At 42.5% G+C, this 25,982-nt stretch overlaps 2 protein-coding genes across 3 annotated transcripts; both read left to right on the top strand.

Annotated features, from left to right (window-relative positions):
* The first annotated feature begins 320 nt into the window (after positions 1-320).
* On the top strand, positions 321-6,645 carry LOC6614982 (monocarboxylate transporter 7). 2 transcript variants are annotated; one of them, XM_032725426.1, is made up of 5 exons: positions 321-360; positions 3,850-4,309; positions 4,405-4,531; positions 4,875-6,167; positions 6,246-6,645. In XM_032725426.1, exons 2-5 carry the CDS (start codon positions 4,019-4,021, stop codon positions 6,386-6,388), a joined length of 1,854 nt encoding a protein of 617 aa, XP_032581317.1. In that variant the 5' UTR covers positions 321-360; positions 3,850-4,018; the 3' UTR covers positions 6,389-6,645. The 2 variants fall into 2 exon arrangements, with proteins under 2 accessions (XP_032581317.1, XP_032581318.1); XM_032725427.1 differs by lacking the exon at positions 321-360 and adding an exon at positions 2,545-2,641.
* A 3,090-nt stretch (positions 6,646-9,735) lies between these two features.
* On the top strand, positions 9,736-25,917 carry LOC6614981. Its single transcript, XM_002039362.2, has 4 exons — positions 9,736-10,748; positions 22,387-23,839; positions 23,994-24,185; positions 24,250-25,917. The coding sequence occupies exons 1-4, from the start codon at positions 10,668-10,670 to the stop codon at positions 24,441-24,443; spliced, it is 1,920 nt and encodes a 639-aa protein (XP_002039398.1). The 5' UTR covers positions 9,736-10,667; the 3' UTR covers positions 24,444-25,917.
* Positions 25,918-25,982: the final 65 nt, after the last annotated feature.

Below are 25,982 nucleotides of genomic sequence, written 5' to 3'. Positions count from 1 at the left end.
ACAAACGGGAGAAGTGGAAACAGCGAGCGCGCCATTGCATTGATGTGTGCCAGTGTGTGCGTTGTGTTTGGCCGTTTAATACTATAATTCACAAAATTGTTCAGTTCAGTTCGCGCTGGTGAACGTAACGGAAAAGTCGTCGCCTGTTGAATATACACATCTATATATGTTTTGATACACATATATATTCTATTTACTTGAATTGCCGCCGCCGCCGCTCGTTGCGTTTTGAAATCTTCATCTTCTTCTTTTTTTTTTTTTTGTGCTTTTGTTTTTGTTATTGTTTTGTATCTCAACTTTACTGCAGCAAAACAACAACAGCCGACGGAGGAGAGGGGAAAACATTTACAAAAATAAAACGTACGGCCCAAATACATAAATATAAGTACATATATATATATATATATATATATATATATATATAGTGTGTGTGAGCGTTAGCATTTGTATTTAAGTTTAGTAGCAATTAGCACTAGAGCAGCAAACTAAATGATATTTTTTTTAACCGAAGCGCGCGCTTTTCGCGAGACACGTGCGCCATATTGAATAATATGTGGGGCGTATGTAACGTAAGTATCTGAAAGATACTTTTTCGAAATGTATGTGCCTGCGCCAATGTGATTACAACTCACCAAAATCACTTCTATCGGTGACATTACCGGTAATAACCACGACATTACCGGTAATAACAACACTTTTATTGGTGGAACCAGATAGGCAAATATTCTTGGAATTCCCCAGCGCATTTCTTGTGTCTTATCAAAGTCTGCGAAAAAGTCAAGTTTATGATTAACATAAATCAGATACCTATGGTGCAATAGATAGATCATTTGTAATGAAGGTGAAGCAATTTCACCACTTCATTGTTATATATTCAGATATATTTTACAAATAGTCGGTGTATTGTGAAATGTCGACGAATTGGGATGAGATAATTTTGAGAGTTACGTATCATTTCGATATCGGTGCATACGTGCTGTGCTGTTCTCCCGCCAATCAATCAATCAATCCGAATATCAATTAAAGTAACTACTCCTCTCAAACGGAGCGATTTCGCCTCATAGATACATATGGATGTATGTATGTATGTAGAACCACAAACCGTGGCAAACAGTGGCTACCAAAAGGCAGTAGTCTACCGGCCGTAAATGTTTTTTACGGCATCATCTCCATTCCGACATCTTTGTTAGGCCAATGCAAATACTCCTTTATGGTGTGTTAACAATCATCATACCCTTGCTTGGTGGGAAGTGAATGGGCGGGGAGGGGCAGTCATATAATGCGGAAAGCTCTAATTATACAAATGTTTGTGTTTGGCTTTAGACGGCTCTTGATCGCCTTAAACGACGCGTGTTAATTAAGCACTTGAGGCCAATAGTGTGTATATTTTTGGTGGAGTACTTAGATGGCTTTGCCGAAGCGCTAATCTTGAATCTTGAAACTGATGTATTTGCGAATAACCCAAGCAATTCTTTGTGGGAAGTGATAGAATCAGGAAACGACAGTTTATTTGCGGTCAAAGTTTACACATCGAATCGACTCACAATTAGCTGATTATAAAAACTGTATGATTTCATTACGCAAAAGCATTACAGTGGTTTAAAGTCTTATTATTTGGTTATTAATTGTTTGAAAAACAACGAGTAGCAGCTGATCATTCGATTATATTTGATGTGTGTCAACTAAATATATCTGTTTCATCTCTGTAGCCTTTTCAGTCATTGTGCAACAAATGTAATTATTCAGATGAAGATAGACTTAATTGGATTACGTGGGCACAACAAAAAAGATACAATTGGAATAATCTGATTGGTTAATCTGATAAACGAATTTCACTGGATTCCCCAACGAATCCCGCAACAAGAACCAGTTTCGAATTATGATAATTAACTTAGCACATTCAGTTATGCATGCTTAATCGCAACACAAGAAGGCACTTAAATATGCATCTTAAAGTCCGTTCTTTTCTCTGCGTTCTTTGCCTTTCTTTGGTGCAGAACCTTATCACGTGTGTCTTGTCTTGCCGTTATGGCCAATTTCTGCCATGTGCCTCTGCTGATGGATGATTGGCATTGAAAAATTCCACAGTTGTGGTCATAATGGTATCCACTCTTGCCAGGCGCCTTCGATAACGCAACGAGCTGATTCAGTTGGACTGAAAATTGAAAACTGAAAACTAAAACTGAGGTCAATTAGGCCCATTATATGCGGTTATATCGAGTAACGGAATCACAATTCGTTAGATAAGCACTCGTCGAAGAGTCAAAAGTCTGATCCTACCCACTGTGTGTGTGTTTAGCATGCATGGAAATGTGTATGTTGCTGATTGCCTGGCAATTAAAGCACTGTAAAATTGGTATTTGAACAGCGTTTTACTGGCCAACTAACTTGTTCCGTGCGGCGCGACCTTTAGTACACGCCGCTTACCGCTTTCTTAGTGTATCGCCTACGAGTATGGGGCGAACTTTGCCAGCGAGTCTTATCACTTGCCCCCATATATTTTTGCAGTGGTCATTCGCGCGGATCGGTTCGTTTGGGTTCGGTTCGGCTGGGGTTCGGTTCGGCTGGGGTTCGGTTCGGTTCAGCTGCTGGAGCAGTTGCCAGACCACTGGTGGCCATTCGGAGTGCGATAGAGCAGTGAGTAAGTGGGACAGTGGGTGCTCCGAGGAACTCGAACACAGTTCCATAAGCATTGTTTGTTGCAACGATGAGCGGAGTGATGATTAAATATATAGTTTATAACAAATTTAATCGGTAATAGGCGCAAAGAAGCGACTTTTCTTGCAGTGCAGTGATTCCGGCGATTGATTGGTTGTGAAAACCCCTGTGTGCCGGATATAACCGAGGTGCTACAATCTAATTAGACGATATCGGCGCGCTAAGGAGTTCGCCTTATCACATGGTACCCCCTCCTCTCACCCCCTCCCCCTTTCCACCATTACCATATGATCTCATTTAAAACCCCACATGCCGACAGGCCCTGATACATGTCATGAATGTATGCATGTACATTCATATATCTCGATGTTTCGGTGCCTTTGTCGCCCAAGTCGCCTCAAGTATTTACGCTGGACACTTACTTCTGGTCAGCAAACTCTCGGATACGGGTTCCGAATTCGAGAAAAAAAGCAAATAAAGTTCGTAACTTTTGCTCTCAGAAATGAAATCGCAGGCGGGCGCGATAAGGCGGCGCTCTCCCGCCGACCAACCAACCAAACTGACTAAACTGACTAACCGAACAAACGATCATCATCATAATCATCATAACCGACAATCGAACCCATTGACGTTTTGATGAGCCGTTGTTGGCTGGTGTTACCGTTTTTATATAATGGGTGCTAAATCGATGCTATTTACATACCTGTCGCTTTTAAGGCAGTCACGTTTCCAGGCCTCGAAAATTTCACCCGCCCGCCCTCGAAAAACCCAAAAATATCAAATCGTTTAGCACAAGATGAGTGAGAGTTGCCCAAAATATTACGCAGCCTGATTGATCAGTCAGTCGAGCTTGTGGCTTTCGTCCCGCCGCCTCGCCAATAAATAAAAATAATAATAATAAAAGTCCATCAATTGAGCTGTAAACGGCTGTTTAGCCTGGGTAAAAAGCGGTTTTTAAGTTCAATTATTGGTTTGTTTTTAATTTTAGTGTTTGCTTATCGGTACTAGTTATGATAAAATTACATTTGGAATATTTTATTGTGAGAGAACTCTTTAAATGAATAAGCAATGAATGTGCAAAATGAAAGTCAACTCAGCATGCCGAAATAAATAAAGTGATGCTTAATGCAAAAACATTCTATTTGAGTTGCACTAACGAAGTTTGCAATCTTCCCGCTTTTCAATGCACAGAATTGCAATCACTGGTTCCAGCATTTGATCGCACCCATCAATCCGATTCGAGCAGTAATGCAACAACCGGTCAAGAGCCCGCAGCGCTAAACCATTCCAAGCCCCACGCTCCAAGCTCCCAACCCACCTAATCCTAGTCCAGGACGCCCGGCGTATCCACAGTTCCAAGATGACCGATAATGGGAACAGTCAGAACAACAACAACAACAATAACAACAACGATGAGGCACTCAGACTGAGGCTACCGGAAGAGCAGGCAGAGCAGCTGCTGCCCAAGAATGGATCAGCCGGCCAGACCAAGATAGCGCCTCCTACGCATACTCATTCCATAGCCGCCGCGTCGCAACCACAGAAGGTACCAGCGAAAAAGAAGCGGGACAAAAGCGATCTGGGTGAAGATTTTGTGGCGCCCGACGGCGGATGGGGCTGGCTGGTGTCCGTCGCCAGTGGCGTCAACATTGTGAGTGGCCATCGCATTTACTCGCCTGTCTGGACATACATATTCACTCTTGCCTCTTTCTCCATTCCCATTCCTATTCCCAATCTCCACTCCAGCTGGTGACGTTCGCATTGGCCCAGCAGTTTGGCATCCTGTTCCGCGATCGCATGGCTGGTCTAGGAATCTCCAGCTCCGAACTGACCACCATTATCAACACACAGATTGCTGTGTCCGCATTTACAGGTGAGATGGTGAAAACAATATATATGAGATAGTATTATAGAGTGATAGTTATAGAGAGATATTCAAAGTCATGAGCAGCCGTAACTCTCATTTGTATGTAGTCCACGTAGTGACGAATCGCAACGAGACAATAAGATTTATAATATCGCGCCATATCACAAGTTGTTTGCGATTCTCTGATGAAAAATCGATAGGATTCTGTATTGAGTGATTTTTAAATATTAAAGAACTTGAAGCATTTTAATAGTTCGAGTTATGAAGCCAAAGTACTACTTCTTCACATGCCATTAAGTTCCACATTTAAACTACAAGACAACAATTAAATTCGATTTCTTAATCACAGGTCTGCTGAACGGCCCGCTTTTCCGACGCTACACATATCGAGTGGTGGCCCTGGTGGGATCCGTGCTGACCTTCCTGGGACTCTTCTGGATGGTTTTCGCCGACACCTTCGCCGTCTACATAATGAGCTTCTCGATCCTGTACGGATTCGGACGAGGACTGACGGTATCCGCTTCCTCGCTGGCGGTCAATACATACTTCAAGGTGAAGCGACGCACTGCCACAGCCTTCCAGTTCGGAGTAGCCGGCCTGGGACCAATTGTGTGCCCCTACTTTGCCACCTACATGCTGTACGAGTTCGGTGTCCAGGGGACGACACTACTCTTCGCCGGTGCCTCATTGCACACGATCGCCTGCTCGCTGATCTACCAGCCAGTTAAGTGGCACGTGGTGAAGCGGGATCGCGATGCGGAGGCACTGCAGCAGGTCCAACCACTGGCAGAGCGCGAGGATCAGGACGAGGATATTATCAAGAATGTTGTGGAGCCGGAAACCCCGGTGCTGCCACGTGCCAATGACGGTTGGTTTGGCTCGCGGGCCTCGTTGAACAGCGTGGGCACTCGTAATCGACTGAACACCTGGGAGAAATCGGACAGCAATGGCCACGTGGAGCTGAAGAGGCTGAGCAGTAAGGACTCGAATCCTGGGCGCCAGCTGCGCAGCATATCCGTGAGTCACAGCATTAAGGAGGAGGAGGCCACTGGCTACAATTCTGACCACGAAGTGCACCACACCGAGCTAACGGAGAAGGAGAAGCAAGAGCTGGAGGATGAGGAGGAGCGCCAGCGCCGCAAGAAGCTGCCATTCTACATGAAAGTGGTGATCTTCTTTGACATGGATCTGCTGAGGGATATCACGTATGTCAACCTGGCAGTGGGCATCACCCTGATCAACTTTGTGGAGATCAACTTCGCCATCCTGACACCCTTCATCCTAAGCGATCTGGGTTTCAATAAGGATCAGATTGCCCTGGCCATGTCCACGCTGGGATTCTTCGATCTGGTGGTTCGATTCCTCATACCCCTGATCACGGCCAAGATCAATCTCAGCAACCGTACCTTCTTCGTTGTGGGCATTTTGGGCATGTGCATTGGCCGCATGTTCCTCTCGATGACCTCCAATTTCTACGTCATGATGGCCATCTTCCTGTGGTTGGGCCTCAACAAGGCCTTCCGCACGGTCTTCTGGTCCCTGATCATTCCCAGTTATGTGCCCCTGAAGAGATTGCCGGCGGCTGCTGGGCTGCAGCTGCTGATGTCCGGCACCTTTTCGATGATCTTCGGACCGCTGATTGGTGAGCAATAGATATACTCATACCTCTATATAATTGCAATTTCTAATCTTCTAATTGTGTAACCCAACGCTCATCCAGGCCTAATCCGGGATCACACCAGCTATGCGGTGACCCTCAACCTGCTGAATGCCCTTTGCGTGATGGCCTTTGCCGGCTGGTATCTGGAAGACTTCATCCGCGCCCGCAGCCGGAAATCGCCACCCGTCAAGTCAATCAACTGATCAACATACGATGGCGTAGTTTTACCCAGTGCCAGCATTTCCAGGACCAACACCGTTCCCCCATCCATCCTAACTTTAGCAAAATGTTATTCTTGTTATCGCATTTGCCCAGTGCTTTTTTTTTATCTGTATGTTTATGTAAACTATATTCAGCGTGTACATTGTGTATATACTTTTCGAGTGTAGCAGATTAATTGTATTAAACATTGATAATTGTTAAATAATATGCGTAAGCTGCCAATACTTAAACTTTAAAACTAGCGTTTCATTGAAGCTGTTCGAATGTTATACCTAAAGTTAGTAGATCTACGCGACATTTTATAAGTAGTATTTAATAATGGAAGAGTTCGAATTATTCTAAACCATTTTATTGTAATTCAAACCTTTCGATTGGCGTATCACTTGATATAAACGGACAATCACAGACTTTAAATTTTTTTTGTGGTGCGTTTCGTTACTATGTGCCCTGGTAAGCGATCAGTCTCTTCATTATTTGATCCGATTTCTGGTGATGCAGCAATAAAGTCGAATCAAAAGTTGTCTGTCCATCCGTCTGACAGAATCCAAAGTTCAACATCTAACAAAAATCTTATGACACTGCGGAAGAAAGTCCAACTTAATTGGAAGGAGCACGTGAATATCACGAGCCTACTCATCACAACATTCAATGATCAATGATCAATGACACTGAGAATTAATGCGGAAAAATTGAACAAACACTGGTGGCAAGTTGACTACTGAGAACTTTTTTTATTTTGACTTCATGCAACTCTGAGTATTGTATAATACAATGTGTAATTCGCATGAAAATTTAGAACCTCGACTATTAGATACCCGTTACTAAGTTGAAGCGGGGGTGATAGAGATTTGCGAAAAGCAAATCGAACTATATGATCTAAACTATATGTATGATCTAAAGTGTTGGGTCATAGAATCCAGATATAACGGCGTGAAAGGTTAACTAAAGCCTTTAAAACATATTCGATTTGATTGAAACTGTTATCAATGCAAAACACCGACACCGGATCGAGGGAAGTGTAGAATTGTGGTATCAGCCCGTTGACCCAAAAATTAAATGTGCAAATTTGGCGTGCTAAAGAACAAACCAGTTTGGTCGATGACAACAATGAATGGGTTAAGAACCGGGAATAAAAATGATATGTAACTCCGCCAGCGGAAAGTTACAGGGTTAAAAAATAGTGTTTAAAACAATCTCATAACGAGGCGATCAGGTTCAATACACCGCGGTGCTTATCAAATAAATCGAGAGGAAACATACTGAAAACATATGCCAAAATCGGGCAGGAAGCTATGGCCAAGTTCTCTGTCTCTACCAAGTCAATGACAAATAAATTGGTCGCAGTCGGTTTTTATAACCACGAGTAATGTCGCCATCAGCGGAACTAAATGGAAAAAAAAAGCAGAGTGAATCAAACCAAATCGACCAGCTTGGGCATACCGAACACTCATGGCCCGCTACTTTCATTTTTAAAAATCCAATTTGCCAAAAAACACATTCAATTCAAATTCAATATTCCAAAAAGTTTAACTTACGCCGTTACGCATCTTGTTATTCTAGTGTCTTTGACTGAACCTTCGCCCTACTAAATCCTCTTTTCATCACAGATAAACGAAGGCACACATATAAAGCCACCCACTTGTGGGCATCCCACCCACAGAGAGTGGGTGGCGTAACCAACTGAGCAACAAGTGGAAACAGGAAACAGGACTCAGCAGCTGGACTGCCCATGTAGCCTTTTTATAGCTACAATTTCAATACGATTCTTTTCTACATATAAAGCGCTTATCCATAAGAAACTTTCCCAAAAATGTTTTTTAAATTAATATTTTTTTATAATTCAATAATTAATTGTGTGATTGTCTAGTTTGACCCGAAAATTGTGCGAAATTAGTTATTAAGGATATTTTTGCCAATTATAGAAAAGGGGCCTGTTTTAAGAATCATATTTATATTAATATATTAAGAAACATATATATATTAATATATTAAGAATCATATATATATTAATAAGAATCATATATATATTAATATATTAAGAATCATCTATACGTTTTCCAGAAACGTTTTCAAGAATTCAAGTTTATTTTGCAAGTCCTAACAAAAAAACTCACTGTAGGGACGTGTGGCGTCAGAACTGCCTAGTTTGTTTGAGATCGGGTCAATTGACTATTAGCAGGTGTGTAACCAATGGGGGTGGTTTAGTGGCAACATCGTACAGCAAATCAACAATCTGTTGCCGGCAGTTTCAGCTTCAGGTACTCGCATGCAAATGCCACGTGGTTGTGTGCGGTGTCATTGCCCCACTTCCCCCCTATCCACCCAGAAACTCCAGCAATTATCGATTATTTGTCAATCTTTTGGGACAGCGCTGTGACCTTAGATATATAGTTTAATTTTCTTAATTAATTATAAATACAGTTCAGTACCAATGTTGGGTAAACAATTCTCAAAATATTTCTATTTGATGCATTAATACAATTTGCAAACAGAAAGAACCAACAATTAAAAGCCAGATACAATATTTCAAATCTCATGATCTCATTTACGAGCGCCCTGTTATCACTCTTTCACAAAGACGCAACAAGTTAACAGAAGAGAAAAGAGGGAGCGAGAGAGAAGAGCGAAGAGCGGAAGAGAGAGCTGGCTCATTTGCGCAACTGCAGCAGCGTCAAAAGGCCAAGTGAAGAACGCAAAGAGGAGAACGCGAGGAGAGGAAGAGCCTGCGAATGCAGCGCAACAACTGCAGACAAAGAACGAATGTAAACAAAGAAGTAAGGCGCATTGTTTGTGGATTTTGGCAAGCGAAGTAAGCGACTTCTCTCACTCCACATTTTATTTCTCTTTCGATCGGCATTAGAACGCGATCTTGAAATACTGCAACACCGACAGACACACACACCCACACATGGACATGGTGACTCTCTCCGAATGGAACGAAACTGTGGCACAGTGGGCCCAAATGGAAGCACTCTATTCAAATTTCCTTTGAACCAGTTCCGATTTTCGTTGCTCAAGCTCGATTGTGTTTAGTAAGCGATCGGCAGACTAAGTATACGAATGAACAGACAGATCCAGTAAAAAAAAAAACCGAAAGTAATTCATAAGTTAATAATAATTAATAATTCTCACCTTGCAGCCTTGAAATTTTTCGCGTTCTTTACAGAAAGGGTGATCAAAGCTCTAGAAATCTGGATCACAAATACCCATTGCTAGTTAGTTAACTAGTTCATTTATTTGGCCCACTGTGCGACGACGGTAACGGCGACTGAGGCAGCGGCAGCGACGGGACGGCAAACGGCGACGGCAGTCAGTGTTCAGTATTCAGTATCGATTGAACAGCCGCGCGTAGCTCATCGAAATCGAGGAAGGAAGAGACGCGACAAGAGAGCGAGCGAAACGGACAGGCGACCAGACAGAGACAGCGACAGCAGGGAAAGGGAGACCAAGACGGAGACCGAGAAGGAGAAGGAGACATTGAGCGCCTGCCGCCCCCTCTTTTGTAATAAATAGCGCTGTGCGAAGCGACCACACTACCAAACGGCAAAAGTCCGCTGAGAGCGACGCAACGCAGGCCACAAAGGCCCGCCCCCCTCCCCCTGCGATAGACACAACAGAACAGGAAGAACTATTGCAACAACACTATCACACACAAACACACACACACCCGCAGTCAACAACACCCCCCCGAACGAAAGGGAGAACAGTGAAACAGCTGGAACAAGAAACCAGAAAACAAAACAGGCTGACAAAACAAATGTCAAAATTAGCGACTGACCAAAGGGAATTATAATGAAAAGTTAATACGAAAAAACCAACAAACCACCACGCGTTTCTCCCCCAAGTGCCTTAAAAGAAAAAAAAAAAAAACAGGAAAAACATAACAAACAAACACCGATTCAAATGAATTTAAATAACAAATTCCGATGTGATAAAGCTGAAATAATAATAAAAACCTAGCAAACAAGAGTTCGCGTCTGTTCTTTTTTTTTTTGAATTTTTTCGTAAGTGTGTTGTCTAAAAATCAAAGAAATGGAAAAATATAATTAGAACATCAGAAACAACAAACCCCACAGAGACGGCGGGCATAAATTAAGAAAATCGAAAAACACAAAGCCACAACGTAAAAAAGTATCCATAAATCTATATGTGTGCTACACCTCATATATAGAGACATAAAATAAGACCAAAACAAAAACAAAGCAAATCCAGGAAAAGCAGACAACCGAGGAGAACTCAGCACAGCACAACAAAGCAGAAATGGCAAGCAAACAGCCCAGAAAAGTGGCGCCCGACGGTGGATGGGGATGGGTCGCCTGCTTTGGCGTTAGTTTGGTCAACGTAAGTTCAAGTTTCCAGTTCTTAGTCACTGATTAATACTAGACTAGATTCACCCCGCGACACAACGTTCCAATGCCAATTAGCTAATACGTATTGGCTAACCTTTTATCCAGCAATTCCCTGGCCCCATCTCACTTACTTTCCCCATTGGCACTTAGGATAGGTTAGTTCCAAAAGCCCATGGCATTTCATAGTTGTATTTTTATATGGCTCGTGGTAAACGTGTTTTCACATCGACGATAAGATTCAAATGAAATATGACGAAACTCAATATGCTTCTGGTCCTACCCGCATTTTCACATGTTTGTACACGGATTTATGGTGGCTACCTGTAATATTCGTGTGTTTGGTGATGGGGGGGGGATTGATGTTGGCATTTAGACCATTTTCATTAATAATAAATACCCAAATGGACGTGTTTTGGGCAGCAAAAAGGGAAGAGGTTATTGCAAGGGCGATGTCGTTGTTTATCCAATTTATCAAACGCCCTTAAAAATCACTGCATATCTGGCCATCAAAATGCTCGCAGTACTGAGCTTGTAATAAAACTTAAATGAAGTAGATCGTGATTTATTGACAGACACGTTTAGACCGCTGTGCTTTGAGTCAATCAATCACAGCACTAATATCTTTAGTTCTAGGTTTTTACTAATTAGGAGCATTTTCGCGGAATATTGCATAACGAATATGTGCATTGCCTTTTACCACAAACATGCGTTTGTGCAACTGTGCACTGCCACAAAACGCCTCTTTGGCCAACAGCTGCAGCTTCCAATTTGAAAAGGAGCTGACAGAGAACCGCCGTGTGTGTGGAGTAGAGAAAAAGGAGACCCCGATCATGGCCAAAGAGTTTGCTGTGGGTACACGGATCGGCATCTGGCTGGCGGTCACGCACCCGCCGCGTGATCTCGAAAATGCGTGGTGGTTTTTTTTCCACAATTTATGTATTTGGCTGTGGTGGACTCCTTATATGCCTACGTGCTACATTGTTGTTCATTCAGTTTGTTTTATTCTGTGCCCCTTGTTGCACAAATCTGGCTGTGAAGTGTGGAAGGTGGTGGCAGAATAAAGAATCAATTGACACACTTCCTTAGATTTTATATGTACGAATTTTGAAAAGATTTTTGGAATACTCCCAAAGAAAACACTCACCTTGACACATATTTGTGTGCTTGATGGTGAGATCATCATTAACTGAGCGTCGTGTTTTGCTTCTTTCATTGCAATTGAGATCCAATCGTTTATTTCTTGTATTCCATATGCATTCAAGGAACAAGGAAGTTATATATCTTTATCAATATATGTTTTTTCATGCTATGATTTGAGAAGACAAATTCACTGACAATGCGAATAGAGATAATTCATTTCACAATCGCGACTCTTGAAAGGCGCTTTACCTGTCGAATGTCCACTATCTATGGCATGACTCATGGCGAACTTGAAGTAAACGACACGAAATCAGATCATGTCAATTATGTGATGGTCCTGAAATTACCTTCTTGCCATATTAGCGATAACAAAGCGACTTTCTAAATGAGTCGAGACGATGTGCAATTACAAATGCTAATTTGTGTGTGGCCAAGCGAAGATCTCGAGCATTGACAGCAATGGTCCCAGTACCAGTACCATTACCAGTCCAAGTCCATGTCCCATGCAATGATTATGCGTGCTCAGTGTGAAGGCAATGATATGAGCATTATAGATGCTTATATCATCTGGGTGCCGCCGCCGACTATGAAAATAATCAACACGGCACAGATGGGGGGGATATGGTTAGGATGTGAGCACACATTGAGTGCCAATGGCTCGGCCATTGAAGCCAAATGCGTTGTGACAAGTTTGCGCGAGGGCGGTTTTAATGGTTTCAATGTCTCAACATTACACACAAAAGCAAGCTAACAAGTAAAGTATCATAGATATAAGCTGTAAGAAGTAATTTGATCACGACTTGTACTTGTAGTGTTAAAACCTTACAATACTTGCAATATATATCTATATATCTTGAACACTTTCCTTGTCAAGCTAAAAGTCGGGCCGATCGATCTTTCTGGTTACTAATCGGTCAACCCACGATGGCCTCTTCCAGTCAATCCCCACCCAACATGTGTTGCAACAAAAGCAAAACACCAGAAAAAAATAGCACCCATCAGAAATGCGCCATTTGCAAAACAAATCGAGTGTTTGCCACGGAATTTGCCTTTTGTATTCGGTCGCATTCAATATGTACTTGTGAAGAGAAAGCCCAAATTCATGACACTTTGGGTTGGGGCTTTAGGCTGAAATACAGGCTGAACAGAACATGGGATTTCCCAAAATATTTCGCCATGAGTGTGCCGCATCCTTGAAACTTCAATGACAACGGGAGGGCACAGTTCACACGACCTTCCAATAATTTCAGGCAAAAGAAACATAACTTTGTCTTTAGTCATCTGCCAGTCAGTCGATTAAAACTGACCCTGCAAATGTATCCCATGGAAACAAGATAGATAAGATATTGGTTGCTGACCCACATGGTCACACGACCAACTTGCCAGAGAGACTACTACTCCGAAATCTCGAGTAGTTCGCTTGTCCCACAAATTTAGAGCACAATATAATGTGAGGTGCATTTTGGCGAAAACAAAATCGATCATCCTCGAAAGGGGAGCAGGAATATTGGGGTTAGATGGCCTGATATGCCAATCACTCGGTTATGTGTCCGCTTCGATTATAGGTTAAGTTCGAACGATTACTAATCGCAATCGCGACTTTTGTTTGTTTTCGCTCAGTTATTGTGCCACTATCTTCGACCAGGCACACGTTTAATCGCTTTTAAATCATTTACGAGGCAAATTAGCACTTGAACCTTATACAACACGGCAAACCAATTGAAGAGAAATATGTGGACCATAAACCGTGCCGTTTTGAAGCTGCTCAAAAACAACATGAGTCTTACTAGAAGCGAACAAAGGAACCCTATAAATATACAGGTGTTGCCAAGCCGCTGGACCCCTGAAAAAAACCTATTTTTCATTTTCCACACAATCTAGCCGGAAACGTGACCGTAAAACTTTACGAAATTGTTAAGAATACTTTGAGTAATGCTGACAATAGGCAATTAATCAAGATGCAACAATGCCCAAAAAATCCAGTTGTTTGGATACAAATTAGAGAGATTAGTACTACTTTTCTATCGCCCGATATAGCGATTAAAACTAAATTTCTGGAGATTAACTAGAGTTTTTTTTACAAACTTTGTGCACATATGTACATATATGTAGAGCGTCTACATTGTTTAAATACCTTATCAGGTAGCCAAAGAATAAAAAACCGCGTCGTCTGTCTGTCTGCAAGGCCCGAGGAAATGATAAAGAACGGCTGGCCATATAGCCGTAGTCAAATATCCGCGCAATCCAATTGGAAATTGGCTGGAGGAGAGTGTTTACGTAAGACCCCAAAACAAAGAAATCCATTGGGAATGGCAAAAGCACGTCACCGATAGCGGAATGGGGCTATAAAAGCTGAGATATGTGCATATGCAGATATATGCGAAATGTGTGCGTATATGGTTTATTTTTAATCGAAGTACAATTGATATTCAATTCAGAACGATTTCACATGGGTATTCATACCCTATCCCTTCGATTATTCAACGCTGTAAATGCATATTTCAATCAATCATACAATCAAATGTATCTGAATCAAACACATACATAACTGCCCAATTAAATCCCTTGAAACTCAGATAATTCAGATTAGTCTCCATATTTAGTCATGAAAATCACTGAAAAGCCAAAGGAAGCAACCGTCGAAAGTTATCTGAAATCCATGGGGGTCAATCGATTGACTTCGCAACTCGTCAATTTTGATTTGATTGTGATTGATTTGCAACCGTGTTGTGTTCTTTCTTGTTCAAACACTGGAAACGGCAAATGAAGTGTATTCCGTAGATATTAGTGGCGAGTGGGAACGACGAGGTGGCTCTTTGGTTGACCGATGATGAAATTTGCAAAACAATTGAAAACAGACAGATCGAAGATTTCTTCGGCGGAACAACTGTGGACTTTGCTCCACTGACTTTGAGCATGCGACGAATCTGTTTCCAATTTTTTTTTTTTTTTATTTTCATCGGTTCGTTTTCTGTACACCTTTTTTTATTTTTTGTTTTGCCGAGAACGTCGTCTGATTTGTTGTTTCTGTTTACCTATAAATTATATATGGTGTTTTCGCCTTTGTGTATTCAGTGTCAGTGCAAAATTGAATACCAAGTTCATGTTGCGGGTGCTCTTTTTTTCAGTTTCCCATTAGCTCGGGGTATATTGTGCCATCGGTGTATGCATACTCGTGCTATATCTTTATGAACTTTGATATGATAATGCCCTCTCATTTCTATAAAATGGTTTGGATTCGAATTCGATACCCACATAATCATAAACTTAAAAGCAGGGTATCTGTTAGCCATAGCGAATTTTGTTGTCTAAGCCTTTTGTTTTCCATTTGAAGCCTAACGTTCGAAAACGAAAAAAGAGCAAAACAAGTAATTAAAAACACAAAGGAAAAGTCGTCACTAGTTGCGATTCCGTTCTTGTATCGGTCGGTCTCCGCTATTCAGTCTGTGTTATCATCATTATCAGGTGCGATTAACACATTGGTTCAGGGTGCTCAAGATGTTACCAGACTTCAAAGTTAGCACATTGGCTTAATTGATAATTAGAATATGCGGATTTTGATTAGCGGATGACTGGCTGGCTGGCTGGACATGTAAGGCGGGCGTGAGAGACCGAGCTGTAGTGCCCGCCGGAATCCAAAGAAGCTGTGGGGTGTAATCACCCTGTGTTTGACCGATCCGGCGACCGTTTAGCATTCGACTAACGCATGCTCACTCAATACGTCATAAAAGTATCCGGCATGCTTCACTCGAGTCGAACAATCTATCTATATCTGGACATGCCGCACTTCGCAAGCCAATTAGAACATCTCCGAATGGTGTTTCAGATAAGTTAACGTCTTTCGAATCAGCTGGCTGTTGGGGGTTTCCAGTAGCGCTGACTTTTGGAAAAAACGACTCTTTAGGCCTGACACCTTGGGGTCAAAAAACCGACAAACCGGCAAAGTAATGCTTTCAGGTTTCTCGAAAACATTATAATTGCTTGATTTATTATGGTTCGATTAGCTGACGGTCAAATGCCATTGAGATATTGTTGCCATTTAGAAAGTCAATAATAATAAGCATTATTCCATCGAATGTTTTATAGGAAGTACTTTCTATATGTACATATGTGCTGCCCAATTTGTTTGTATGAAAATTTGTAGATATGTTGCCCCTTAATTCCCGCTAACGAATTCCGAGTAATTCGAATGGGTTGCTGGTTAATTGTGACGTTCAGCTTCTTTGCACAATTGGCGAATGGATCTGTGTGTGGATTGGCCTCTGTTTTCGCAAATGCGAGCTAATTTCTTTGACAAATTCCGAGTGGCGGGCGCGAGCGAAACAATAAATAGAATTTAAATAGAGCACAGTAATCGCTTGAAACATATGTATAATATAATATATATTATCCCACATATCGCAGAGCCCCTTTAGCTGAGCAAACACACTTCGCACGAAGAAGCTGCACAATGAGCATTCGCAAGTGAATGCTAAAACCAAACTATATCACATCGCTGAATCTCTGGGCGATCGAAAAGCGTGCGGCTATATGCGAATGTTAATTAAAATAGATTCTAACAACTGCTAAAAGCGAGCTGGCGAAGAATTGATCTATTCTGCATATGTAGGTAGATTCGGATCCCTGGATGGGCTATCAATTTAGGATGCGGGTGTTAATGTCCAACAATGTGATTTTCAGGCGTGCTATGCCTGCAGATCAGCCGATTTCGCAACAATGCATAATGATACACCTGTTTGATCTTGAAAACATGCACAGATACATGCAAGGCAAAGCTGTAGATGCATGCTGTACTTAAAATGAAGTTTGTGATTTAGACCATTAGATTGAATAGCTAATACTGCAGATGACCATTGCATGTACAATACTAGCTTAACAAACCCTCGGACGAAAGCCAAAACGTTTTTGCCACAAGGCAACGGAACGGAATGAAGTAAACTTTCTTTTATACCCAATTTAGTTTATCATTGGCCTCAGCGACGTCACGTGATCAAGGCCAAGGCAGCAGAATATGAACGAGCCCCAATACGATCTGCAGCAGCCCCAGCAGCAACGGCTCCCCAACGGCTCAATGTCAATAGTCAAATGTGCGCCACTGACGCCGTCTTGGGGCACAAATCCGGTTTGGCCACAACAAAGGCCAGCAGCTGATGCTTGTCGCGCGATCACGTGACTGCGTTGCAAGTGGCACCGTCGAGCTGCAGCTTCCTGCCCTGACCGCCTTCGTGCCGCTCGAGAAAATGGAATCGAGCTAAGCCAAACTCGTTTGCCGCTTACAGGCAACAGCGAACAGCTGGTCTCGTAACTGTTTCTGTATCTGTATCTGAATCTGTATCTCAGCCAGATATCTCAGTATCTGCACTGATAAAAAAGCGGCTGGCCATCCATTGGATACAAGCAATCACAAAGATACATGGATATAAATTGATATTTTCGAATTACTGAATACCAGAAAAGCAAAAAATACATTTACATATTTACACTGCAATACAATTGAGAAAATAATTAATTAAGAAAGAGAATAGCTCGTAGAAGCTGAATAGAACAAGTATGTAAAGCAAATGAAACATTTTAACTGAACAACAATTGCGCAACCTCACCGTAATTGATTTCATAATATTCCTTCCCATAGATAACCTTCTATATATAATGTCTATACAAAGTAATTCAAATTATTCATTTATAACACCATTTTTTGTTTCTGTGCACGAGAATGTCCACTGTACACGGAGTAAATCACATGATTGCGATCATGTGCAAGACAGCTATAAGCCGCATCACCATCATCTCCAGCAGCCCAGACCCAACATTAAGCCCCCAGCCGCTCCATTTGCTGCCCCATTAACAGTGGAGCCTCGCTGGCACGAACCGTTGATAATGAATATTGAATATTAACTTGTTGCTGCAACTACAGCTCTCAATGCTATTCCCAAAACAATATAATCGTAAGTGAAATGATTAGTTCCGCCATAGGCAGTGCCCACTGTGCTGCAGTACGATTCGATTGGCTTGGCTTCGATTCGATTCCGTTCGATTCAATTTCGAGTTCAGCTTGGTGACGGCTTTTGTTTTATGGCTACAAAGTCGAGTCAACTTTTTGTCATTGTTTCGCTTTTTTTTGTTGCGTTTTTCGTTTCCATTATTATTATTATTTTTCCGCTGCTCTGTTGTTGCTTTTAATTGAAATGTTTGGCAGCGGCCGAATACCCCGTCAGTTAAGTTCAGTTCAGTTTGGTCGAGTTGAATCGAGTCGAGTTGAGTTGCAATTCGCTCGGCTTTGCTGGTTCGGTAGTGAAATGTACTTCACAATTAATTGCTTCAATTGCCACAAGGGCCCAGCAACAGCGGCAATTCGATTTCAATTCAAACAAATTAATTCTCCGCGGATCGTTTCTCTGTTTCTCCTGCAAGTTCTCCGCCGAGAGGAAACATTTTTCCTGCTGACAGACAGACTCAAGTTCATCTCAAGTTCAAGGCTCTCGTTAAAGTTACAAAAAAATATATATAATTAAAAATATGCAGCTGTACGTTAAATTTCAATATGCAAATGTACTCTTGATTAAATCAAAGGGATTGGGGGGGGTAACCGAATCTGAATTAAACGCATTCAACTAAACGGGTTAACAAGTCACCCCATTCCATTGAACTGAACTTAAAGCTAAATCGAACAATAAACTGCAATTCAATTATTTCGATATCTAGCTGTTACCGTAGATTTGCCAAAGGTATTAAATTCGTGATGGTTTAATTATAAAGCTAAGCGCAGAGCAAATTGAATATATAACCAAGCTTTGCATGATTCGCACGCAATTACGGCCATATTAAGTTACAATAAAACGCAATTTTCCGCACTGCGAGTTGAAAACTGCGTGTGTTGGTGCCGAAAATAAATTCATTAGGCATTCCCACTCTAAATTACATTCGGAATTGTACAGTAGTACAATTTTACAATTTCTCTAGACGATTACCCATAATTGAGCGACTCTGGCTAACTGAAAATGAGCTACTAACTTCTGAGGCCAATTACTGCACTGCCCAGTTGGACAAGACGGACCCGGAAACTAGCCTGTGGCTCAACTATTCACTCCTTATCGGACTTAAAAGTGGTCAGACATCCAGATACCAATTACAAAAAATGTATAAAGTTCAAATTGTGAAGGACAAGGGCTCAGCACTAGAATCATGAAATATCAAGTTGGAGGAAGCATAAAAAATGACACGCAAAACACGCAAAATGGTAAATCGATAGAATGGAATCGACTTGATTTACGATGGTGGTCAAGAGCTTTCTGGAATGGGAACGCTGAATCCGGTGACGTCCTCGGCTCGACAACGTCATCGTTGACATAAGGGTGACACATTGTGATGGCATAACTATATGGGTTATATCCCCTCCATCCAACCATCCACCCATCCATCCATACGTTCCCACGCAGGAAAAAAACACGGACTTTGGACTTGAAAATTGATAACACAAAGTGAAATTCGAAGCCAGTGAAACACGCGCCGCCAAGTGGCTCCCAAGTGTCCCAATCCAATATCTTTTCAGATAAACAGTGGAACTTTTCGTATCCCGGTTCCCAGGCGTGTCATATTCACAAATTGTGAAATCGACTTGGGTCTTGATCGAGGTGCTGCAAATAGATCATTTAGATATTTAGCGAATCTTCGTCTTGCAATGAGTATTTGGAATGTCATTTCAAGTCCCATCAAATTAGAGCCTCTTTAACTGATTTCACAACTGAATGGGTGTTATTCAATATTCAATAATGAATGTGAATAAAGTCTTTACTATGGCTATGACAGCAAGTTGCATTTATGGAACGTATGGCTTCCGATTCGGAAGTGTTATTTATGAGTTGTTCAAATGGTGGCAACAAAAAAAACAATAAATCACATTCCAAGTAATAAAGTGCTCTCCATGCCATAAACCTTTTCTTTAATGGTTTGCACTTCGACTGGGTTAGGTTATATATATATCATATACATATATGCATAGGGAATAGTAACGATACACTCCTATATAGTATACAAGTTCATATGTATCACTCAAGTGTCACGTTAATTTCACGCAGGCGGCGGCAACGGAGCATCCACTTGTGAATTGGAATCGAAAATATTGCACGAAATGTTTAAAAATAAGTTAGCGGCTAATTGTGTAAATTATAGCCAGCGGCGCATAAATCAATAAGCTGATTTGGAGCAATATCCAAATCCAACAAACAGATCACTCGGTTGTTATCGCGTTTGCTGTTTATACTTGGCTGTTTTTCGCTAAAATTGTCGAGCGATTGAAGCCAAATAAGATTGTCAATAAATAATTCCCATCGGCGGGCAATAGGAAACAGAAAATGTGTGTACATATTTACATATTACAATAGGCCATCCATCTCATCTCATCTGAAAATGTGCAAATTTCAAATGAAAACTGTTAGTGTTGAAAAATGTTGCGGAATTGAAAAACACGCGTTGATTGAGATTTCCTTGTTTTAGCGGAAGTTCGGAATGCTTTGCAATCCAGAACAGATGTAAATCAGAAATGTTGGAATAAGATAAATTATTGATAGCTTAGCACTTCGATTTCTCTTCTTATTAGCCAACTTAAGCTACTGCGAACTTAAGTAAGTTAAGAAGTCTAAAGGTTCGATCCAAGAAAATAGTTAGCAGCCATGATAAAACCATTTGATTGGAACAATCAGCCGAAACTCGGCGATTTTCAATCAAAGTGTGGGAACTAAAAGTGAATTATGGATGCCCCGATATCGATATATACCACCCACGATCCCGAATGATTGAACCATGCCAGGCCATTTTGGCTGCGAACACCTTGTGAGTGCGTGTTCGATGCCGCAAATGTTTTCCCTCCTGCAATTATGAGTTCTGATAATTGAATTATCAGGCAATTAAGGCTCTGACTGAAACGCCCCATAAAAGTACATATAGCGCCGCAATTAAGAAATTCGAAAATCTACAAAACACCAGAGAGGCGCAATCAATAATAATCGCAGCCCCGTCGCAAATAAATAAAACACTTTAAGAAAGCCGATCAATCGTGTACGTAGGCTGATATCGTATGATATCAGCAACTGGAATATGCTCTGGATCATGTTTCTGATTGCAAGACAGCAAATCGAGTAATTCGAGCCACTATTTACATATGTACATACATACGACTATATGCCTCAAATTTATAACTTAGCAGCTTGAATCGCGGCTTTCTTCTATTGAGAACTCAATCGGTTTAGCATTGATTGATTTCGTTTGATTGACCTCTAAGTTGTACAAAGTAACTGAATTTCATGAGCAGTAGTGACTCGCACTATATCATCTAATAACGAATTCGCAGCAGTCCAGCTCTTTTTGGGCCAAACCAAACCAATTGCGCATACAAATTGGACATGCTCGCGTTGGGACTGTGTCATGACAGTTGCAGATATGGCCAGTTATAGCTGGCGACCAGAAGGAAGTCCACAAGGAAACAGCAACGCAATCGAACGCATCAATCAAACCGATCATGAATGGAAAAGAACGCTGGTCAGAGCTGAATCCGAAGACCCTGGACGCGATGATAAGGCTGCCCGTCCAGTTGAATTGCAAAATCGATAAGGCGAACCGCCACCATCAGGGGACCACCATCATCTCAAGTGCATCGATACGGGTGCTGTAGTGCTGACTTTGGGCCTCCTCTTGACCACTTGCCCGCGTCAAAGGGTTCTGCTGTCGCTTGTCCCAGCGAAAAGCGATAAGGGGTATTTTTGCGATACGGTTATCCGTGTGATGACGTTTCTTCCTGCCCCCCACATTCCACCAATCCCCCAAGAATTATCAGACGGTTATGGTTATGGTTATGGCTCATAGCCATCCTCGCTCCCTACACGTAATTCTATGCAGGCCCTCTGCCCCCGGAGCCGATAAATCACGCGGCCTCTGAACGGCAGATTAGCTAGCACAAATTGGCCCACATAAAAATACAAATAGAATAAAAGTAATGCCAAGTTCGCGAATCGAGTGTATAATTTATGGGGCGCAAATCGAAGAATTGCAATGAAAGCTCGTCGATAATCTGATGGATGTATAACGTGAAAGCCTTGAAAAACATTGACGAGTGGAACGAAACTCCAATGAATAAGTTAATCAAGCTCAACAAATAAATCTATATTTTAGTTTTTACTTTTGCCAACTAAGAAATTTGATCTCGATGTATGTTGAAGTTGAAACCTATTTTCAAAAGTTTCTCAAACATTTTGACGAACACTTTATGCCCAATATCAATTATTCTTTTTTGTGTTAGCTATAGAAAATTGTTTAGAACAAGCGAACAAAGTAACATCGTTCATTTTGACCAAAACAAATTGATTAAAGACTTCTTCAATTATAAGGAAAATTTGACCTTGCATATTAATTTTAAGAACAGTTCACGATGAGATGAGCCTCATCATATTCCAGTTAACCACTTGATACTCATCCGAATTCTCTATCCCTTCTCATAGCTGGCCACCCGCTCCATCGAACCGTCGTTTGGACTGCTCTTTGGCGACACTCTGAAGGAGCTGAATGTGGGCACGACGGGAGCAGCGGTTATCATCAGTGCGCTGGACGTGTGCATGAACTTCTCTGGACTATTTGTGGGGCCGCTGCTGAAGGAGTTCTCCTACCGCAAGGTGGCCATCGCCGGATCTCTGCTGTGCGGCCTGGGCCTGGCGCTCACATCGCCGGCGACGAGCATGGCCCACATCCTGAGCACGTACTCGGTGATCAACGGCATCGGCGTGGGCCTCTCCACATCGGCGGCCTTCGTGGCCCTCAATCACTACTTTAAGTACAAGCGTGGGCAGGCGGTGGGTCTATCGATGGCTGGCACCGCCATGGGCATGCTGATAATGCCGCAGCTGGTGCGGATCCTGCTGGAAGCGTACGACTTCCGGGGGGCGGTGCTGCTGCTGGCTGGCGTGGCCCTCAATGCCACGGTCGGATCGGTGCTGCTGCAGCCGGTGAAGTGGCACATGAAGGAGGAGTTCGACGACGAGGAGCTCATGTGCATCTCAGCCCTGCCCACCCCGCAGCCACAGCTGACGGTGGGCGGAGCAGGTGGCGCGGCATCAGCTGGAGCGCCCGTGTTCAAGGTGATCAAGGAGGATGGCAACGAGGAGGACGCATTGCCCGAGATGAACACGCTGCTGTTCCATAAGCCCCATCCCCACCAGCACTCGATGCGCAAGAATTATTCCGAAATGGCCATGAACACGATGAACGGCTCTCGGCTGGGTATTCCGAAGAGGCCAACCTTTCCGCGAATCATGTCCCTGGCCGGAGTCCAGTCCGCCGCCCATGGAGATTCGGGCGGCTATACTTCGCAGGCGGAGGTCAACGCCACGCAGCTGCGCTGCCGCAAGGCCTCGGTCACCTCGAACCTCTCCTACATGGACTTCACCGGCTCCATTCTCCAGGTGCATCTCAACACCGGCGACGATGAGTTCGAGCAGAACGATCGCGAACTGCGACGTGTTGGCACCGCCACGGGCAGCATTGTCCTCGGCGGTCATCGCGATAGCTTCATCAAAATGAAGCCCACCGAGCTGGACAAGCAGGCCGAGGCAGCCGCCGCCCTAGACGAGGAGGCCAAGAAGAAGGCCAAGAAGCCGGGCTTCTGGCGCCGCTTTGCCGATCTTCTGGACATCGATATGCTCAAGGACAAGATGTTCCTCAATCTGCTCTTCGGTCTGTCCATCTTCTATGTGGCCGAGATGAACTTCAAGATGGTCACGCCGTTCTTCTTTGCCAATCTGGGCTACCAGAAGACGGACGTCGCCTTTTGCCTCTCGATCACGGCCATTACGGATATCGCCGCTCGCATTGTCCTGCCGCCAATATTCGATCGCACCACAATCAAGAAGCGCACCATTTTCCTCGTTTCCATCATCTTTGTTGCCCTGACCCGTTCAAGTGAGTAGTTACCTCATTGGGAGTAGAAGTATTCAAGTGGCACCAGTCGAAGCTACTTGAGTATTAGAAAAAATGTTCAATTTAATTCAGATAACAGCTGATTGATGCTTGATGATGTTGATACAAATTCCTAACACACCATTTTGCTTTGCAGTTATGGCTGAGCAAACGGAGTGGACCCAGTTGATGATTTGGCTTTCGATCTGCGGTTTCTTCCGTGGATCCGCTCTGAGCAACTTCACCCTAACCGTATCCGAATACTGCTCGCTGGAGAAGCTGCCCTCTGCATTCGGCTGGCATCTGGTGGGCAAAGCCCTATTTGTGATCACATTTGGACCGCTCATTGGTATGGAAATCTAACGATCTTTGGCCCAGAATACCCAGCTAACACAGACAATTGCCCATTTCAGGTCTCATTCGGGATTTGACCGACAGCTATCCGATTTGCATACACACCCAGAGCGTTTGCATAATGATTTGCGCCACTGCCTGGGGCATCGAGTATCTGGTGGAGTACATTCAGTCGCGACGTCGCACCGCCGATGCCGCCCAGTTGCCAACCCAAGATGTAGCGACGTCGGGCCAGAACGATGTGAAGCTGTAAGCCGGAGGCCGGAGCAATGGACACGGGATGAGATGGACCAGAGAGATCTACTTTAAGGAAGACAGCGTCGCGGCGAAACGGAGGGTTTCCTCCAGCGAGTACGAGTGCTGGACTACGTTTGATCCTCGAGTGTGGAGGCCTAATACCCCAAAATGTATTAAAACTCAACATAGTTAAGTCATTTTTTTCGTTTGTGCTCTTTTTTTTTGCAATATGCTTAGTGAGACTTAAGATCTTGGAGAGACATAATCACACACACTCCATACCCAACGTGTAACCATAACTATACCTATATGATTACGAAGAATTTTTGTCAGTTTTAGTTGTATGAACACATCTCTTAAGTGTAACCAACCCAGTGGGTGTGGGGCCCACGCAGAAGCCCCGCAAAGACCACAACAAAGTGCGTTTACATTTTCATGTTAGAATCAAGGAATCGCAAATTGATTCAGTTAAGTTCCCAACTTTCTAATTATTATTATTATTCGAGCCGTTCTCTTCCCCAAGCGTTTCGCCTTGAATTGTTCTCCGATTTGCTTCTTAGTGAACTTGTATGTGATAGTTCAAAGATAGTTTTTAATTTAGAAGTTAATCACTACTTATAAAAATACTGATATCTGCATCTGCATCTGAAGATACATCGATGCGGCAAGAAGATGAGGAAGGAGTGTTGAAAATTGATCGGCTTTAAAATGTACCTAAGGAGCGAAGTTAAGCAGCGACAAAACAATTAAACTATACAAATATAAATAAAACACTATATATCATTTATCCTACGTTCAATACGAAAACTACTTTGGCATGCTAACAAAGTGCGTTAAATGAACTGACGAAATCTAGAAGAACAGCCCGCCAGAGGAGCTTTTCCTCAATTTTAAAGGCGACGAGACTCCGTTTCTATTCTATTCAACGAAATGCCACAATATATATATTTACAACTGGAGAAGAATACTTGGATAGCACTAAACAAAGTCGAAATCGAAATGAAGCGATGATTTAGTCCAAACATATTAAGCCTGTAAGATCTATCACATTGTTTAAACAAATTGCAACTAAGCCCAACCGATAAGCAATAAATGCAAACGAATCCACGACAAGCCGTGGAAAAAGACCAAGTGAACTCAATGTAGCAAACTTTTGGGCTCGGCGCGGAATGCTACACTGAGAACTAAACTAGCCGATGCCCAGATGACGACATTCGGATATACTATATACACAAATTACTACTAGATTAAGTATATTTTGGGTACTTAAATTTATCATGGAGTATATATAGATATATATATATTTTTGTCGAATTAGTAACACAGTAAGGAGCGTTTTTGATACAAGCGTTTGAAGCGAACTTTTGGAAATGTATTGCCCGATATTGTAGCCTTGCTAAATAATATATTGTATCAGTGAATATGAATATGTGTGTACATTAAATTGGTAAAATAAAGCGATGAAATGAATAATATTTCCTGGAACTGCACAGGCGAGAAAAGTTTTCATCTTAAAAATAAAGAAGGCGTGTGCGGTTTGGCCTTCTTCAAATAG

This window comes from Drosophila sechellia, chromosome X (genome assembly GCF_004382195.2).
Source record: "Drosophila sechellia strain sech25 chromosome X, ASM438219v1, whole genome shotgun sequence".
Lineage (NCBI taxonomy): Eukaryota > Metazoa > Arthropoda > Insecta > Diptera > Drosophilidae > Drosophila > Drosophila sechellia.
The sequence above is the reverse complement of the archived record's forward strand: the minus strand, read 5'-3'. Positions and strand labels throughout refer to the sequence as shown.

Bases quoted from the DNA above. Each gene is read 5' to 3' on its own strand.
- LOC6614982 (XM_032725426.1), top strand. From the start codon at position 4,019: ATGACCGATAATGGGAACAGTCAGAACAACAACAACAACAATAACAAC. The intron at 4,310-4,404 runs GTGAGTGGCCAT...TCTCCACTCCAG, and splicing joins TCGCCAGTGGCGTCAACATT to CTGGTGACGTTCGCATTGGC. The intron at 4,532-4,874 runs GTGAGATGGTGA...TCTTAATCACAG, and splicing joins TGCTGTGTCCGCATTTACAG to GTCTGCTGAACGGCCCGCTT.
- LOC6614981 (XM_002039362.2), top strand. From the start codon at position 10,668: ATGGCAAGCAAACAGCCCAGAAAAGTGGCGCCCGACGGTGGATGGGGA. The intron at 23,840-23,993 runs GTGAGTAGTTAC...TTTGCTTTGCAG, and splicing joins TGTTGCCCTGACCCGTTCAA to TTATGGCTGAGCAAACGGAG. The intron at 24,186-24,249 runs GTATGGAAATCT...TGCCCATTTCAG, and splicing joins CACATTTGGACCGCTCATTG to GTCTCATTCGGGATTTGACC.